A 17,937-nucleotide genomic window follows, 5' to 3' on the forward strand; every position below is an offset into this window, starting at 1 on the left:
TATTCCAAGGACCAGTCAATCGGGAATGAACTCTATTCCCTTTATGAGGGCTGAAGGTTTGCCAGCCCAGCTGAAGTGCATTCACACCAATGCACGCAGCATGGGCAATAAGAAGGAGGAGTTGGAAGCTATTGTAGGGCAAGGTGACTACGATGTCGTTGCCATCATGGAAACGTGGTGGGACAACTCATATAAGTGGAGTGCAGCCATAGGGGGGTATAAACTCTTCAGGCGTAGGAAGGGTAGGAGAGGAGGTGGTGTAGCCCTCTATGTTAGAGAGTGCTTTGATACCGTAAAGCTCAGTTACAGTGAGGAAGGGACTGAGTGCCTGTGGGTTAAAATCAGAGGTGCCCACAAGAAGGCAGACATTGTGATGGGAGTCTGTTATAGACCATGCAGCCAAGAAGAAGCAGCTGATGAGCTCTTCTATAAACAGCTGGGGATAGTCTCTAGATCGCTACCTCTTGCCCTCATGGGAGACTTCAATCTTCCTGATACCTGCTGGAAGTACAATACAGCAGAAAGGAAGCAGTCTAGGAGGTTCCTGGAGTGCGTGGAAGACAACTTCCTCACACAACTGGTGAGTGAGCCGACAAGGGAGGGTGCCCTCCTGGACCTGCTCTTTGTGAACAGAGAAGGCCTTGTGGGGGATGTGATGGTTGGAGGATGTCTGGGACAAAGCGATCATGAGATGATAGGGTTTTCAGTTCTAAGCGAGATGAAGAAGGGGATTAGCAGAACAGTCCAGAGGGCAGACTTTGGACTGTTCAGAAGGCTGGTTGGCAAAGTCCCACGGGAGACAGATCTTAAGGGCAAGGGAGCCCACGAGGGCTGGGTGCTCTTCAGAAATGAAATCCTAGCAGCTCAGGAGCAATCTATCCCCATGTTCCGGAAATGGAGCCAGCGGGGGAAAAAAACAGCTTGGTTGAGTAGGGAGATCTTGAGAGATATCAGAAAGAAGAGGAATATCTATGAGCTTTGGAAGAAGGGACAGGCATCTTGGGTGGACTAGAGGGAGGAAGTGAGATCGTGCAGGGAAAAAATCAGGAGGGCTAAGGCCCAACTAGAAATCAAACTGGCTAAGTCTGTGAAAGATAAAAAAATCTTTCTGCAAATACATTAACAAGAAAAGGAGGACTAGGGAGAATATTCAGTCCCTATTGGATGCAGAAGGAGCAACAGCGACAAGGGATGAAGACAAGGCTGAGGTACTTAATGTCTTCTTTGCCTCAGTCTTTAATAGTAAGGGAAGTTGTTCCCCCTGTGTACAAACCCAGGAGTTAGAGAAGCAGAATGAGGCTCCCGCAATCCAAGAGGAGATGGTTAGAGACTTGCTTGCCCAGCTAGACACCCACAAGTCTATGGGGCCGGATGGGATCCACCCAAAAGTACTAAAGGAGCTGCCGGATGTCCTTTCCAAACCCCTTTCCATCATCTTCCAGTGGTCCTGGCTGACTGGGGAAGTTCCACTGGACTGGAGTGGAACCACAAGAAGGATGTTGAGGCTCTGGAGCGTGTCCAGAGAAGAGCAACGAAGCTGGTGAGGGGGCTGGAGAACAAGTCTTTGAGGAGCGGCTGAGAGAGCTGGGGTTGTTTAGCCTGGAGAAGAGGAGGCTGAGGGGAGACCTTATTGCTCTCTACAACTACCTGAAAGGAGGTTGTGGAGAGGAGGGAGCTGGCCTTTTCTCCCAAGTGACAGGGGACAGGACAAGGGGGAATGGCCTCAAGCTCTGCCAGGGGAGGTTCAGGCTTGACATCAGGAAAAAAATTTTCACAGAAAGGGTCATTGGGCACTGGCAGAGGCTGCCCAGGGAGGGGGTTGAGTCACCATCTCTGGAGGTGTTTAAGGGACGGGTGGATGAGGTGCTGAGGGGCATAGTTTAGGCAGTTTTAGGAATGGTTGGTCTCGATGATCCAGTGGGTCCCTTCCAACCTAGTCATTCTATGATTCTATAATTTGTTCATAAAATAAGGCTTTTGTTATGCGATGTCAGCATTGTGAACTAGGGGAATATGATAAGAAGCTGCTTCTGTTGTGGCTGTAATCTTGCTGAGAAGTCTGGCAGCCCTGAGAGGGAAGATTTAGATTAGGTCTTAAGAAGAAATTCTTCATGAGGAGAGTGGTGAGGCACTGGCACAGGTTGCCAAGGAGGTTGTGGCTACTCCATCCCTGAAGGTGTTCAAGGCCAGGTTGGATGGGGTCTTGAGTATCCTGATCCAGTGGGATGTGTCCCTGTCCATGGCAGGGGCGTTAGAACTAGATGATTTTTAAGTTCCCTTCCAACCCAAGCTAATCTATGATTCTGTGATGGTAAGGTTTTGCCATGCTTTCGACTTAAGGGCCTGCGGATGCTCAGTGGTCACTTGGATTCTGTGCGTGCCTTGGGTCACAGGCAGTTGCCAGCTGAGGTGTGCTTGTTAGTAATTCAGAGCATCCTGCTACAATCAAGACTCTGACAGTACAAATGCATAATTTGATTTCACCCTGTGAATTGCCTAGTTTTGTTAAGATTAAATATACTGAGGCCTTATTAAAAAAAGAAGTTTGTTGGTAATGTTTAATCATTAGTGACCCACACCAGTTAGAATATTGCCTATTGGGAGTCCTATGTACAGTTTTGCAGATGGGCTTGTTATAAAAATATCTGTAGTCCTGCACTGAGTGAAAACTATTAAAATATTATTTGCTTATAAGCTGGGGGAAGATCTATTGTAGGAGATAATTTAGAAAGTAAAATATCAGTTTAAAAAAAGGTATTGTGTGATTTTTTTTTCCTAATTATTTTACGCCTTCTACTTAGATTTTTGAATTTGAGTTCGCGAAATGGAGTGTTGTTCTATCCCCTTTTGAACAGTCATGATAACCACTACTTAATAATCAGGAAAGCCTCTGTGAGCCTTGTGTATCCATTTACTTGTGAGAGGAGGGCTAAGAGCCGCAAGCTGGGTCTTTGCTGTGCCAGTTCTTATCTATGCCTGTTACCCCACAGGCAGGTTTTCTTCTTGGTGAGACTTCCAATTCCACAAGGTCTGTCTCTGCTGTCTTCTCATTGAGAGAACCAGCTGGATGCTCCATACGTGATACCCTGAATTAATGTTCTAACTCGGTGTTGAGAGCATTAACTGGAGAGGATGTGTTATTTGCTCAGTAAGGAGAAAAATTATGGAAATATTTTGTAAATGTTACAGGAAGAATTGTGAAATCCCTGTAGTTTTCAAGACTAGGCAGTATTAATGAACTGGAACATGTGCTGCATAATTTATGGTAGAAAAGAATTTGCTGATCGGGATTCTTATTTCTGAAAAAACTAAGCTAGAAGTTATGTTTGATTACAAATCTACCTGTAATGGATCAGAAGACCCTGAAGGTGGAGTATACATATTTTTTAGAGTGGAATGCTGTGAATCATGGCTAGGTTTGCATGGTAGCAATCTTGACCTATTGAAATCCATGGGATCTGGCTTGTATTACAACTACTCTGGAACCATCCCTGGGCATATCTGTCTGCAGATGCACTATAGGTCCTGCTGTCCAGTTATTTCAGCATTTCCCAGAAGAAATAGGTGTGCCTGGCAAGCTTGCTTTATAAGGTTGCTTTATATCTTGCTTTTTTACCCTTTTTTTCCCCAATTTAAATACATGCTATAATCCCAGAGGAGCACATGTTTTGTGGCAGGTCATGCATGGAGCTAATGCCGTTGTAGTTCTTGCTCCATTGATACTCTTGAATCAAGTTCTTTAAAAGTCATTCAGTATTGACTGAAAGCTGCAGCAAAGAAAGGATTGTGCCCTAGAGCTCCAAGGAGGCTTAGAAAAACATATAAATATATCCCCATTTTCAGTTAATCAGTTTAAGTCATGATGCTTAAAAATAAGCTGTGAAACTTTGCTGCTGCAACAAAACTTAGGTACTGGCTGCCTCTTGTTTTAGGTCATAAAATTGAAGATGGGGAATTGTTTACCTTGCAAGAAAAATGCATAGGAGGATGACATGAATAAAATTGCAGTTACAAAGGAAGCTTCTGCTGTCTTCCTTGTAAAACAGGGGCATGGGGACATTCTGTGAAAAGGAAAGTAAAATCAGAACAGCAGTAAGTGTTTCCTTTAAAGGAAGAAACTTGCTTTTGCCTTAGGCTTTTGGTCCATCTTTTTCTTTAGTCTCTAGACTTTTGCCAAGACTGCTTTGCTTATCAGACTTTCTGACATAATGGGCAATTAGACAGTAAAATTTACTGCCAAAGGAAGTAACTCGGGCAAAATGAGGTCACTCAACCCAGCAGGGTTCAAAGAAAAAATGGGTATTTTTGTGGATCATAAAACTATGCACAGTTAAGGTAAACTAACTGTCTCAGAAGGAGAAGACTTCCTGCACTGGACTTTAAGCTGAGCTCTGACTTTTAGACACTGAGAGGAATAATTTAAGGAGACTGGCAGTTATACATCTGGCGTGTTAGGGATTTTGTATCTTCATCTGCAGTGTGATATTGGCAGCAGCTAAATACAATATGATCTTACAGGCTACACTGTAGCTTAATCTGTTCCATTTTCTCCAGATTTTTAAGGTAACTGGTTTCGTACATGCAAGTTTGTCATGGCTGGTTCCTTGAATAGCACTAAGATTATGCTTCAATATGAGTAGATTTCCGGGAGTGAATGAAAGAAGCAGAGTACCTTGAGCTTATTCTGCTTTTTTGTTGTTGTGATTTTTGTGAACATATTTTCCTTTTGAGGATAAAATAAGTAAAAACCGAGACCTTATTATGTGGCTTAATGAATAAAACCTTCATATGCTGATCATTATTTCAGCACAGATGTCTGTAACTCAAATTCTGTGAATCTGCCCATGCAGTTCTGCTCTTGAATTGCTGAGAACAACTGTGTGGGTGGATGTAGAACATGAAATTGCTGTGTGTGCTTATGTTTTGTTTATGCAGTACTCATTTTCAAGAATACTAGATTGGATTTGCTTAATATTTGCTTTGCGTGTCTGTGTGTGTATACATAATATACACAAACCCCCAAACTAGAGGATGATCACCAAGTATAAGCTCTGTTAATGCTAAAGACAGTGACATTGTAAACATGTTCTATTTGAATCATGTTATCAACTGCAAGAAATAAATTAAGGGTATGCACAGAATAAGGCGGTAATTACTTCTAAAATCTGTACCTGAATTTATTGGTGCTTTAATGCCCCAGTGTGTTGAGTACAGCACAGGTGACTCTTGGAATAGCCTGCTATTGTACAGCAGGGGATTTCTCGTTGATAGACTTAACAATATTGAAAATTAATAAAAAGAAGTGTTAATTTTAGAACTGTGCCTACTGTTACAGTATTAATATAAATTTAACCAAAGTTTTTACTACGTATCTTTTTTCATACAATATTCTTACTTTTTTTTCCTGAGGGAGATGAGATTAAAGAGTCAGTCATGTATATCTTCTCAATGACTTTAGAAATAATTCCATTTGCATGTCTGTTTCATGAGCACTTCTTTGTCTTGACATGAGTCTTCTATGTGTGAAATACTTGATTGCAATAGTAATAGCAATTTTGGCAGTAAGGGCGTTGTGTTGACTATAGTATGATAGGGATGAGGAATCTGTTTAAAGGTGTTTGATTTTATTTGGGGGTATGTACCTCTTGTTACACGTGTATAGTATTCTTGCCAGGTTCTCAGGCAGAACTTGTCTGAGAAAGTAAATTAAGGAATTGAAATCTTGATGATAAAATTATTGTAAAGCTTAATGATTGAAAAATGCTTCTGAAGCAATAAGTTCTTCTTTTTATAGACTATTTCTCTGTGGTTACATGTTACCTGTTTAAAAGCAGAGTGGAAATTATGAAAGTGATTGTTTATTCCAGGTTAACAATGAAATATTCTTTTATCCTCCAGTCTCCAGATATGAAAAGCCTTACAGGAACCTACAGTAAGCTTTTTTCTTTTTTTTTCAGCTGTGTTGTCTTCGCTTTTTTTCCCCTCTTTATTCTCAGAACTGCAGAACTGGAGGTAAACTTTTCACTTGATTTGAGATATCAGTGTTGGCTGACCCAAAAGCTCTATTTATTTTACTTTTGAAAAGGTAATCTCTAAACCCCCAGGTACTATCTCTGTGGCTTAGAAATCTTCCCACTTTTGAGAAAGTGGAAGGTTGTATACTTTGCCTTTTGCTGTTGACTTTGATAGAGACTGCCATAACTTGTAAGTTTCTATCTGTGTGCTTTCTGCTGTAAGAGACGTCTTTTCCTTTACAACCAGAAGGGAAATCTCACAATAGTAGTACTTTATTCTTCCTGAACTTTTCCTATAAACATTATACAGATAATGAAATAGGTTCCCAGATAAAGTGAGCACTATCTCTGAATACTGAGAGGTCAAACGTGCCTGCAAGATTTTCTGTTTTCACACTGCTGCCAAAATCTTCTTTCATGTCCTCCTTTTCCCTCTGTGGGCTATAAGTGTTTCTCTGTTAGTCAGCAGTCCACAGCAAAAGTTGATTTTTCTCAGATATGTTGTAGATACTGGGAGGGTGATGTATTGTCCTGGTATTTCATTTCTTTGTGTCAGCCTTTTCATATGCAAATCCACAGACTGGAGTCCAGAGACAACATCCTTAGTGCAGTATTGGAACAAACCTCCTTGAATAACGCATGATTTGTAGACAAAAAAAGACCCTTCCTCTGCACACGTGTTAGTGGAAATGTGCTGTACATTTGTATAGTATAAAGCAGATAGATAGCAGGGTACTGTGATGGGCTGAGGAAAGATCCCATGCAGGATTGCCAACACCAGCGTATGATCGTATTTTACCACTTCTCTCACCCCTCAAGATATAAGGAACGTGAATAGATGAAAGCCTTGTTTCACATGATGGCTTTTTGTAATGACTATTGTAGGTAATACATTTCAGAAGTTGTCAACTGGGCTGTAGTTTCCAAAAAAAAAAAAAAAAAAGACAAGCTGTTCATTAGAGCTCCATCCTCAACATAGTACAGAGTGACCTATAGGTACATGCTGAGGCAATCCCATTTGAGAGAGTGCTTTGAATCCATGCTGTTCTGGACAAAGAAACAAGTATAGCAGCAACTCTTCCACCAGAGGATCGCTGTTGGCTAATAATTCTTAAGGTGGTGCCATCAAGCAGTAGTACTTCGCAGCTGAGCATCTCCATTTCTTGTAAAATCATCTGATTCTGTTTTAGCTAAGGATATGTCTAGGTTACAAAGCCAAAGAGTCATCTCCTACTTTATTCCAGGACACAGTTTTCCATGGGAAGTGAAATACTGCAGCTTTTGGCTGAGTCTCTAGACAGAGTGCATAGGAAACTAGGACCAAGCAGTGCACTATAGCCACTCAGCCAAGATGTAGTCTAAGAAAAGCACAGACCTGCAACTCCAGTGAAATGTCTGCAGTTCCGTGGATCCACAAAAGTCAAAAACAACATATCTCCATCATGTTACAGAGGAGAAACTGAAATATAAGGAGCAAAAAGAGAACTCTCTCCAGATGTACTTGACTAGAAAGCTTTTAATCAGATTTGTGTTTTTGAAGTGAACCTCCCAAGTTATACCCCTGTTTTGATTTCTATCACTGAGCAGGCTTGGAGCTCACAGATGGGGTATCTTTTTGGATGAAGCTGCACTTTGTCGACAACTGTAAGGCGCACTTAAGGAGCGCACCTAATGTGCTGCAGTTGATAACAAGCATTCCGACAACTGGACCAGACTAGAACTAAGCTGAAGTAACCACCCTGAAAAGTGTGGTGTGCCAGGTCCTCAGCATCAGCTGTTTCACTCTACACATTGCTTCTCTTGTCTTCATTGCTTCCCATAGCAGGCACAACCTGGTAAATTGTGGAAGATGGGATGTGAGGATGGGTTTTCTAGATCCTAATGCCTGCCTAGAATCCCATTTACAGCACTACCTGTAAGCCCTTCTTCCAAGTACCGTCATGGGACAGACCGTTCAGAGCTGGCTGAACTATCACCATACTCAGGCAGAAGTCCAGCTTTGCCTAGATTTGTCAACAGGCTGTATTCTAAGGAGTTTCTATTTGATTTTTTTTTTTTAAAAAAAAAAGGTATAGTTACATTTAGTAATACCAGTGTCAACTGTCTGGTTACTAGAGAAATCTTTCTCATAGAAAATATTCTTGCTTTATGAATCATTTAACACATCAGAGGTAACATAATAAAAATAGATTGCTGCCATGAGATCAGTGTCTCTTGCATTGAAATTAATGCATAGTTTTGAATACATTTATTTCTGAGAATTGTATTCTGCCAGCAGCAAGAACCATTACCCTGTGATACCTTCACAACTGACAGTCTCCCGATTATCTTTTCTGCAGGATCCTATAGTCTCACTGACATTCTATAAGCATGAAACTAATATGGTGTAGTCACTTCATATGGTAGTGCAACTCATATCTGCTTCAGGAAGTCTTTCAGGTTTTCTGATGCATTTCCCCTTTGTCTTGCCAAATTATAAATTATTTTTTTCTTTTAAAATATTCTGTCATCTGTATAACTGTCCATACTTCCTTGCTGCCATCAGAAAAGGGATGCTGTAAAACTGGGAGTGCGAGCAGATGAACTATCTACTTCCTTACCACCGTGTTTCCCTGCCTAGGAGAAAGAAGTTCAGAAGATGAAGTAACAGTGTGGGACAACACTGGTAAAGTCCAGGGTGAGGGGAAGAGGACCGAAGTGTGCAGGAGTGAGTAGCGTAACAGCAGGGAAAGCTGACAGAAGCTGTTCCCGAGCCAAGTCCTTGCATGCATTAAAGGTTTGGATAGTTGCAGAAATAGGGAGCCCTCCAAGTGAATGCTGCCTACAACATCTGCCTCTGCATTGTGCAGGAACTTTTCTTTGGCAGAGCATACACAGCCTTGCAGAGCCTATAGTTAGACTGGGGTTCTTTGTACTGAGCTTTGCATCTCTATTTATAATTTTCTCTCAAGCAAGAGTTGATCTGTGTGAATGCAGGTATATGATGTAGATGGAAGCAGTGTGATTCAGCTGCTGACCACAAATAACATCCGAGTTAAAATTTTGTTGAAAAATGTCTTTTGACAACGTTCTCCCTCCTAAAGATTTTTCACAGTAAATTTTGCTGAACAGTACCCATCTCCCTTGTCTTGTGTAGGTTCTGTGATGCCAATAGCTAATGGAGAGTTTCATTTGGCTCAACATATATTGGCTTTTTAAATGAGAAAATCTAAGTTCTGTTTTCCCAAGGAGTATCAGAGCTTGCGGTACCCATTAGTGGTGTAGGCATGTTCATTTAAGAGTGCTATACCCTAGTCTGCAGCCTGCGGGAACTGAAAAGAGGTGGTGAGGAGGTGTGGAAATGAAGATTTGGCGAGATTTTACTTGCTTTTCACTTTGTGTACTTCTTGATTGCTTCTCTTCCTCAATATAATTTTTTTTTTAGATTTTGCAGTGTGGAGCTGATGTGGTTATGGTTTCTTGAAGGGTTCCCCACCTTCTTTAGACGACAGTATTTAGTTACTCGCTGTTCAAAGGAGGAATGGAAACTTGCTTCTATGCATCCTCAGAATTGCTGGAGGCTCTGCTTTGGTCCCCATTAAACTGTTTGTCCCAGATCCAGTTGCCACCAAACAGACAGTATCAGATTAATGTAATTTGCACTTACAAACTCGCGCTTCTTAGCACTGGCTAAACCCTTGCCTTATAGTGTAGAGATTACACTAAAATAACAGCAACCAAATTAGTCCCAAGTTCTTTCTTTGCTTTCACTGGGTTATTGAATTATAGTATCATGTTTGTAGTGCTTCAGGGAAAAATGAATTAGAAGTGAGATCTACACGCTTGCCTTACAGGAAAGTTTTATGTGTAGAGACAAGGGAAACGTTCTCTAAGTGCTATTAAAAAGATTTTACTTAAGGTCCTGTATATTTTCAGTGTAATCCAAGAATTGACTTTGATTCACACATAAAACCCATTTGAACTTTGGAACAATACCTCTGTGTGTTCCCTTCTGTTCCTTTTTGGGTGATTGCAGCTTTAAAGCTTAAAAATCTTTCTTAAAGCTGGTTACAAAAAAAAAAAAAGGCAAAAAAAAAGGAATTCCTAGAATATGATTTGCATATTTGATAGATGAGGAGGAAATTAAAGACCTAGTAGAGAGTTTATGGATTATTGATAAATACTGGTAAATAACTGCAGGTTTCTACAATGGACTTACCCAAGTTTCCCTCTGAACTGTAACATTGGAGCTGAACATCTTTTGATTCAGGCGATCTGTATCTTTGCCTTGAGCAGTGAAAACAAATCAAGTACTGTAGTGCTTGTCTTCTTGCTCTAGTCTCCAAGACAATTTATAGTAATTTGGGGGAGCTTTTGTTTCACACTTTTTTTTTTTAAAGTAAAGCATTGCTTGTAGTAAATCCTGCTTTAAAATGGGAGAAAACGGATAAAGGTGTTGCTGAGGAGCCCAAGTTACAGAGCTGAAGACAGCAGTTTACTCTGTATGTATTGTTAGCCTTAGAATGTGAGGAGTTGGCTGACATGGTGCTGATCACAACTTTAGCCTGTGAAAGGAGCGAAAGGTTGTGCTTAGTATACCAGGTATCATGATTAAAGGCTAGGGTAGGGACACTCCATGCCGAGATGGCACACCTCCATGGAAGTTTCCAGTGGTCATCTCTGAAAGGATGAGACTTTTGAGGGAGGATTGGAGGTTAGGTGTTAAGTCAAAGCACTCAGTTTGCTTTTGTGTGTATTTTCAGTTGTAGTTTGCAGAATCCAATCCCTGGATCCCCTTAGTGTGGATGCCTTGTGGGTTTTGGTAGTCATTAGCGCTCAACAGAAAGGGAAACGGCTGCTGAGTGGCATGAGATGCTGCCAGATTCTCTTTTATTCTCTTGATCTGAGAGATTGTGTCTGCAAGCAGACACATTCAGAAAACATTTAGAAGGAAGTAGTAAATTACAAATGTTGGCAATACAAGTTGTCATCGCAGTGTATAATGTAGAGAAATAGCTGAAAACTTTTCTTTTTAACGAAGTAGGCAGGTATCAGAGTTGATAGGGGAACTGCTTTTTAGCATAGTTCCTCAAGAGGCAGGATGCTCAGTTTATATAAGCATGTACCTTTAGAAATGACCGTAGAACAGAAAAGATAGGATGGGATGGCAGACAGTGGGCAGGCACTGTGATTTCAGAAATATTTGGTACCAGCACAGAAGCCTAGCAGTGTGGCGAGTTGCAGAAAGAAAATGGGGAAGCTAGGAAAGGGGTGAAACCCAGAGGAGAAAGAGTTTTGATAGAAAAATCTGGCAAAGGAAGAAAGCAGAGATGTGTTTTCAGGGAGGGTATGGTAGGACAGCAGCAGTAATGGGGAAGAGGGCTGAAGAGGGCTGTTTAGTGTCTGAGAGTTATCTGCATTGTGTGGTCCTAGTTGTTGGTGACTTACTTAGGAAGGACTTAATTATTGTCTCAGAGCCTTCTGCATTGTTGGATTTAATAGTTTCAATCTCTTCCTATGCCTCTACCCTGTTTTTTTCATTAATTAGCCTTACATCTGCTCCCTACAACGCTCTTTCAGTTTGCGTGACAATCCTGGACTCTTAAGTAGGGATAAATCCCCAAAGCAGGAAACATAAAAATAGTAATTACTCTTATAGATCTTGAACTGCGATCTTTAATACTAGAGTGAAAGCCTATCAATTCCAAGGCTGTTAGTTGTTTCTAACATGACTATTATATGCACGTGGAAGTGGACCAGCCAGTGGAAATGTAGTGTCCAAGCTTGGCCAATTTCTTTTAGTTTCTTGGTAGAAATAGCAATTTAGAGTAATCAGCCAAAAAGTAAATAAGTACAAATGTGTAAATCCAACGTCCCACCGGCAATCAGCTGTCAGGTCCTCTCCTGTTCACAGGAGTAGGTGGCCAAAGGCATTTAGGTGATCTTTACTGCAGAGTTGTAAGTGGATCTGAATGGGCTGCGGGATTTGAGGTGCCAGGCTAAAACTGTAGATGAAAGGTAGGTTGTGGATAAATTAGGCTATTTTGTATTGCTTTGTAAAAGCTTTGCTTTGCATGACTGTTTCTTCCCATTATATATGACATTTATTGTGGGGGAGGAGAGCTTCTTATCCTACACTGAGACAGAAAAATGTATGGATATTTATTCTCAGCTATCTAATTTGGAGCTGAACTGCATTTCATGTGTGAATGAGACAGTCTGTACGAAGAGAATGCAAAGGTAACAGCACGCTCAGTCCATGGATGTTAATTACTAAACTTAACGCTCCTTGAGTGAGGATCAGGTGAAAGGAGAGAGGTCTAAGAAAACAAGCTAGAGATGCTGAAGAGGGAGTATACTATGAAGAGGGAAACACATGAGCTTCCTGGTCCCTGGTCTTGTGTTGAGGGTAACTTGGCATTTACATCCAAGACTTTGTCTCCCATAACCCATGTGACAAATAGATTTTCTAAAACCAAGCAAAATTCATCTTAGCTAGCTTTTATTCACTGCTGGTTGCCCAACACCCTCAAAGGAGATTTTTCTCTTCAGACATTTGGTTTTTAAGCCACTTGAGTCAGTGGAGATCAAAAAGCTGCTGTGACCTATAGGCTTAGTTTTGTATCAAAGGACTCAGCAGGTACCGCCTAAAGACACCGCACCCAAAGAAAGGCAGGGATACAAGGAATCCAGATAAATTTGAGGGCTACAAACAAAAATCTCTGGCTGAAATCTGCACTTTTAAGTTTGTATTTAATTAGTTTTTTTTATTGCAGTAATTTTGTTACTGATGCTTTTCAGTGAGCCTCTGTATGACTATACTTAGTGAATACACTGTTGGGATTGTTTTTCTCTTTTACTCTTATATGGCATCTATATAATAGCGGCCTTTTATAGCATCAAGGATTCAAGATGCTATTCTAAGAAATAACCCCAATTTTTCTTGTTCATAACAACCCATCAAGTGACATTGTTCAAATATAAAACCCTAACAACAAGAGTCATGGTTAGAGGCTGTGCTGTCCTGGCAGAGCCAATACCGCTGACAAGGCCTTTAGCAATGTAGAAAAGACGGTCTTCTAACAGCCACATTCTCTGGGAACCTCTCTGAATGGAAGAGGATAAAAAAACCCCTGTATTTGAATACTTAGTACTTTAAAAGTATATCAGACTCGATAGAGAAATGCCATGTTGTTTGCCTGCACTGTTGTCTGCAGCTTTTGATTTGTGTTTCAGTCTTGGATATTATCGGATTGGGGAGCAGCACTGTCTAATTTTTATCTATAGCTGTATAGCACCTAGTACAACAGAAGCCTGGTCCTCGCTGCAGTTTCTAGTTGCTACTTCAATATTGGTAAAAGAGCAGTGAAAATAAATATAAAAACTGAAGTGGAGGATTTCTGGGGTACAAGGGAACAAATTCCAATTTTGAACCTCTAGATTTTAATGAAGTTCTTTCCTGTTTTCTTTTAAAAATTCTTATGGCAAACAAACATATAAAACATTCTCCAACACCAAAAATTGATCTTATTTTGGCGGTTCTGTGTATTCAGTTGCATCTCAGATTGCTAGGAGGTACAAGTGCTGAACATGGAGGTACAAGTGCTGAACATATTTGTAAAATAATAACTGTTAAAACATTTAAAAATTCTTCTGCTTCCAATATATTAGAAGTTCTTTTAGAAAAACACTTCTAAAATATGACTGACACCTGCTTCATTTCTTCACTGATTGATTTTATGTAAAACTTTTAAAACTAATAAATAAAATATGAGAAGTAAAAACACTCATGATTTCTAAATGAAAAGTCTGTTCATTTTCATAATAATGTAGCGGGCTGATGCCAGAATAGTTCATAATTCAGCAAACTCTTAAAATATTCAATCATTTTTTGAAAAGAACAGTAGTAGTGATTATTTTTGGAAGTACTTTTGAAATGGCTGCATTAAAAGAATCACTGGAGTCAGATCTGTTCACAGTAATGCAGGCGTTGCACTGAGGAAACTTCTGGTTGTTTTGAAATTCCAAAATGAACACTATGTTGTTTTGTTGAGTTTTTTTTAATATGAATACATTTCAGCATACTTGAAGCCAGATTCAATCCACTTTCCAGATTTGTTCTTACAAATAATCCCTGAATAATAATCTGTTACATGGCTGCTTTTTCATTTTGTTTTAATAGGTCTGTTGTCCAGAATTATAATAGATAGTCTGTTGCTGAAGAATAAGCCTGTGTAGGTTTAATTTAATTTTTTGCCTCAGACTAACTTCTGGATCAAATATGCAAATTTTCTGTGGGGCAAAACTCCCAGGTTCTAAATGGCAGACTTCTCAGTAGCCAAAAATCCTTAAAAGAAAAGAAGTTTTTTTGTGGAGGTACAATACCAATATCAATAGAATTCAGTTGTTAGAAGGAACATGTTTTATAAACATTTGTGTTTTGACCACTACTCCATGAAATACAGCAACACCATCAGCAAATTTTATTTTGTGATTTTATGTATCTAATCCTGTATTCACATAAAACCCAACATTTATTACCTTTCTGAATAATAGTATACATTTTTCTTTACAGGTAAGCAAACAATATATAAAATTAATGTTCCATAGAATTATAAAACTTTGTTTGTAAAGAATAAAGGTCTAAACCGAGTAGTTGCAAACATTCACATTTTATTAATTTGACCAAAGCTTTATATTATTATTATTCTGTGGCTCTTAAAATTTCTTCTCAAGCAAATTGTCAGTCTTGGTTGCTCACTGTGCAGCCTTCTTGCTGCTTAACCTGCCATCTGCAAAAGAGACTCCCTACTTTGTGTTGCACTTCACAGGCCATACATCATGTTAGTTTTTCACTATAAAACCAGTGTTTTGTTGTTTCTTCCGTATGGGCTGGGGCAGCTCTTCAGCTAGTGTAAACTGTTACAGCTCTAGCAAAGCTGGAAGACCTTTCTAACTGAGTCTACTTATTTTAAACGAGTCTATTTTATGTAGCAAGTCTAACTAGCGTTCCATATGTGGACCTGCATGTTTGCTTTTACAAAGAAATAACAGAAAATGAGAGTCAGTTTCCTTTTATAAATCATAGGGATTTTTTTTTAATAAAGTAATATAATATTTTTGCTATGCATAGCTTATTTAATGTTCCAGCAAATGTCTCCTTAAAAGCTCATTTGAAAGGATAATTCTAAAAATTTCGAGGTACTTCAAATGATCAAACTTTAATCAGTAGTTTTATCCTGAACCTCTTAGGTGGGAGAAAATTCAGAGCACAGCATAGCTTGTTCATTATGCTGGTTCTCAGGAAACTGGCTGTCTGGGCTGCTGAATTTAGCTGCTTAGTGTGTGCATACGACCACTTCCTGGCAGACGTTCAGATCTGGTAAGACTTTTGTAGTTGTTACCCAGAGGGGAAGAGATGAGTGTTTTGAACCCATAAGGACTTCAGTTTTATTTTGGAAACACGAAGGCTGAACACTACAAAAGCTGAAGACCGACTGCTTTCCTGGAACAAATAGTGTACATGATAGGAAAAAACACTACTTTTTCTTTTAAATACATGGGTATCAAGATATGAATCTTACATTAACAGGATTTTTCTTTTTCAAACCTGCTGCTATGTACACCAGGATAAGCCATTGTACAGTAAGAATAAATATCACATATTTAAATGTCTGATCTCTATAGTGATAAAACTTTAGAATCATCAATCAAATTAATCTTTCTGTATTTTTTGAGGGGTGACTATTCACCAAGACACCATTGTTCCAAGTCTTAAATCAAGGGAAATGATAATCCTCTGTTCCTTGTAGTTTTTGGGATGGTGTTCCATGTAGAACTATAGAAGGAAAATGTCCCCTGGGCAGCTTTCCATTCTAGAGATATTCATTAACGATTAAATGCTTTTAAGTGGCATGCAGTACCTTGAAGGATTGCAGCCAATATATAGTTCCCAGTAGGTCAGTCCTAAGGACTGAACCAATTATTACAATGTATGATTAACTTTTGTTGTCATCAAAACTTACAATGGCAGTTCAAAACTCATTGGCATTGGTTTTAGTTTTGGATAAACTGAAAGGCTGGATAACAAAGCTCTCCTCATTTATCCCCGGTTTTACTATATTTGTGTTTAATCTAATTTGGTCGAACTGCGAATGTATCAGATATTGCAAGAGGTATTTTATTCTATAGGGTTCAAACCAGCAATGGTTAGACATGAGCAAGCTTGTCTTCACTTGGCTTTGAAATGCTGTATTACAGAATAGATCGCTGCACCCCAGGGCTGCAAAAATCATGGTCTCAAGTAAACTTGCAGTAGAACAGTTGTGTCTGTTTAAAAGTATGCTTATTTTTGACTACAAATATAATTAAGGTTTTTTTAAGTTATGCTAAAAAAACACCGGTCCATTGAAAATAAGATGATATATATTACTAGAAGTCAGCAACCCTGTTTACTTACTATAAAATTCTGGTTTAAGGCTACCATTGAGATCACATTACTTCAACTTGGTTTCTAAGGAAACTAAATTCTACACAGTGAGAACCATACAATAATAAAAAAGCAAAAAAATCTCACAAACGCACCCCAGTACCTCTCTGTAGTGGCCTTACATAGAGAGCAGTTTCAAAATATTTTATTATAATTCAAATTGAAAAATACATTAGGTCATTCTATTCACATTTTGCCATATAAAAAGTGAACGTAAGCTGCTAAAAAAAGAAAATTATGACTTAAGATAATCAACGCAGACTTATTTTTTTACACAATTGTTTTCATTAGATAATCTTTTTGCACTAGGAAAGGATTCTTTAGCTGGTAAACACTTTATAAAGGATCAAACATTCTATTCATATCCACATATAGTCTGGATCTTTGAAAACTTCCAGTACTTAATTGGTTACACAAAATGATTTGTGCTGCAAATTGGTATTCACAACTTACGAGCATTAATTAATAATTTTTACTTTGTACGGTCATCTAAAGGTTAGATGTTAAATTTACAGGTACTGCTTAAATACATTTTATTTTTTCTTGAGATCAAGATTGCAATGAACTTTAAGTATATTCACATTATATAGATATCAAACTATCGTCATTGTGATGATGGTTTGGGCGTTTTGTGGGAGGAGGGCTGTATCTCAGAGTATTGATTTGGTTAAATACAGTACACGGACAAAAGACAAAGTAAGTCTTAAGGAATTAATGAAAAAGAGATTTTTTTCCCAAGCATTAAAAACAGTGTATGAAAATCTGTAAGGCTAAGTTCCTATGTGGGTTTTTTTTACCTATTTTTAATGATGGAAAAAAAAATGGAGCAAAATACAAAAAAAAATTAGCTATTTTCTTCTTGAAAATAGTTTTGATACTGTCAAAATAAACTTTTCATTAGAAGATGAAAATGTCATTTTCTTCAACAGCTGTGTTTGGATTAAAGTCTGAAATCTCAAATTTGCCAAGGAGGAAGTTTTTTGTGAGGAGAAAAAAAAAAACATTTCAACTGACTATAATATATAATATATGCAGGATATATATAGGTACACATGCAGGAATACAGAGCCAGCATCTCCAGCTAAGTGTCTCTGAAGTCACAACTCGCCTAACTAACATCAGCTGTGAATCTCACGTAAGGAAGAAATTTTTGCTCATAGTCATCTCTCTGTGGAATGCTGGAGCCAGTTTGTGAACTACGTGTTTCTGATATAAAAGGCATAAATATAGTAGTACAAGGAACTACAGAGATAACCTGCTGAACACCAGAATGTGTCAGTGGCATGAAACACAAGTATGCCTGCAACGGTACTTAACAATGTAGTCTTGAAAAAAACTACTGAAGGAAAAGTCAAGTTTATCGGTAAGAAGGCTACTAAAATTCATTTTAGGTGTTCATAAAAATTGTATTTGCACTGTAATTCTTTAAAACTACTGAGAACTAAGACCACTTAA

At 38.9% G+C, this 17,937-nt stretch overlaps 1 protein-coding gene across 1 annotated transcript in view; it reads left to right on the forward strand.

Annotated features, from left to right (window-relative positions):
* Positions 1-17,937, forward strand: part of LOC128851843 (uncharacterized) — a 19,456-nt gene continuing 1,519 nt past the window's right edge. The window contains exon 1 of the mRNA XM_054063773.1: positions 1-580. Coding sequence (XP_053919748.1) covers positions 26-580 — 555 coding nt within the window. The 5' untranslated portion in view covers positions 1-25. The remainder of the gene's footprint in view (positions 581-17,937) is intronic.

This window comes from Cuculus canorus, chromosome 3 (assembly GCF_017976375.1).
Source record: "Cuculus canorus isolate bCucCan1 chromosome 3, bCucCan1.pri, whole genome shotgun sequence".
Taxonomy (NCBI): Eukaryota; Metazoa; Chordata; class Aves; order Cuculiformes; family Cuculidae; genus Cuculus; species Cuculus canorus.